At 65.5% G+C, this 1,827-nt stretch overlaps 1 protein-coding gene across 1 annotated transcript in view; it reads left to right on the forward strand.

Annotated features, from left to right (window-relative positions):
- CACNA1B (calcium voltage-gated channel subunit alpha1 B) overlaps window positions 1-1,827 on the forward strand; it is a 191,542-nt gene that overhangs the window by 5,277 nt on the left and 184,438 nt on the right. The window contains exon 3 of the mRNA XM_024762449.1: window positions 480-691. Coding sequence (XP_024618217.1) covers window positions 480-691 — 212 coding nt within the window. The remainder of the gene's footprint in view (window positions 1-479; window positions 692-1,827) is intronic.

The raw sequence follows: 1,827 nt of genomic DNA on the forward strand, positions 1-1,827 counted from the left end.
CCTTCGCTTCCACGGTCCGGGCGCAGAGCGCGCGGCCAGCCTGGAGGGCACCCGAGGGCGAATCGGTGTCTGTGTAGGTGTGAGCACCCGGGGGACGCGAGCCGGTGCGCGCGCCTGGCTGCAGGTGCCTGCGTGTGTGCGGGCATAGCATGAACCTGGTGCTGCGCGTGCGTGCGTTCGGGACTCTCTGTACATGTATGCTCACGTGCCTGTGTAGGTACATGTGGCTGCGTGTGTCTTTAGGGGGGAGTGTGCGCCTGCGCGGGGTCCTTCCTCCAGCCGCGCGCTGGGGGCCCACAGCCTCCTCCCTCGGGGCGCGGGAGCCGGGCGGAGCCGCGGCGGAGCCGCTGTCCGCGGTGCTGACGGCCGCGGGGACGTGCTGAGGGTCTGGTGGCCGCGACTGCGGAGGCGTCCCTCGCGGCGGCCCCGAGGATGAGGGCGGGAAGGGCGGGGTGGACTCCGGACCCGGTCATTCTCAGCCCCTCCGGAGGCGGCCTGGCCCCGGCTGCTGCACTGCGCGCTGTCGGCCTTGGCCTCCTCGCCTCTCCTCTTTGGCGCCTCCCGGCCAGTCCTTAACCCACGCACTCCGTTTGAGTACATGATTCTGGCCACCATCATCGCCAACTGTATCGTGCTGGCACTGGAGCAGCACCTCCCCGATGGAGACAAGACGCCCATGTCTGAGCGGCTGGTGAGTGCGGTGGCGGCCGGCCTGAGGGCGGGGCGTGGGGTGGCGGCAGCTTGTCTGATTCCACGACCCTCTAAGGATCCGTGATTGGGCGCAGCTTCCTCGGGCAGGGTAGTCTGGGCAGCTCCCCCTCTTTCAGTGGGGGCAGCTGGCACTTCCCTGAAGGGCCAGGAGAGTGGGATAGCCAGCTCAGCCCCTGCTGGGGAAGGGTGGCTTGAGAGGGGCCATTTTAGCCCGCAGCTGCTCTGCCCAGTGTGCCATCGCCACCCCTACACCTGTCCAGTCCACACAGACTAAGAAACTAAGAGCTAAAGCTGGGGTGTGGGAAGGGCGTTCATAATGGACCAGGTTAAGGAGGGTCAGGCTCCGTGAGTCGGTGGGGGGGGGCTAGCTGCCCACCCTTCCCTGCAGGGCTGTGATAGTCTTTGGCCCCTGGGGTGCAGCCCTTGGTCTTGGGACCGTCAGCCTCTCCTTCAGAGCTGTCTTCCCTGGCTCTGCTTGGAATCCCTTCCCTGTGGCCCCGCCACTTCCCGTGGGAAGCACTTCTTCCCAGCCTTTCTTCCCAAACGTCCTGAATATCGCTTCCACCCACTCTTGCCCGGAGCTCCCCAGACCCCTGAGGTTTCCCCTTTTGGAGTACAGAACCCACAGGAGCCAGGATGCCAGGTCAGGGTGTCTGGAGGTGCTGGGGCAGAGGGAAGGGTGCTGCTTGAGGAGGTGAGCCCCATTTCAAGGGTGAGGTATGTCCCCTAGCCCCAGCCACCCCTGCTGCCCTGGCCCCTTTGCCTGGGCTGGGTGTGGGCTTCCAGGGGCCTGAGAGACTGAGCTTCAGAGCAGAGAGAAGGAAGAGTAGCTGCGGGGATTGGAGAGGGAGCCTGGGGCCTGGCTGGAGAGCCGCCGGAGGTCCTGAGGTCCCGAGGAGGAGACACTTCTGGGGGCGCGGGCGGCCAGAGGCCGATGCCTCTTCTCCACACCCTGGCAAGTGACCACTTCTGTCCAAACTCCTTCCCTAACTTCAGTGGAGAAAAGCGTTGATGAAATAGGGCCTGTTCAGCGCTCTGCGTAGGCCTTGAACTCCAGGCAAGGCGTGGTCACATCCCTAAGGGAGTCCAGCAGGGGTGGGGCCAGAGGGAAGCAGG

Source organism: Neophocaena asiaeorientalis, unplaced genomic scaffold, assembly GCF_003031525.2.
Source record: "Neophocaena asiaeorientalis asiaeorientalis breed wild unplaced genomic scaffold, Neophocaena_asiaeorientalis_V1.1 scaffold78, whole genome shotgun sequence".
NCBI lineage: Eukaryota > Metazoa > Chordata > Mammalia > Artiodactyla > Phocoenidae > Neophocaena > Neophocaena asiaeorientalis.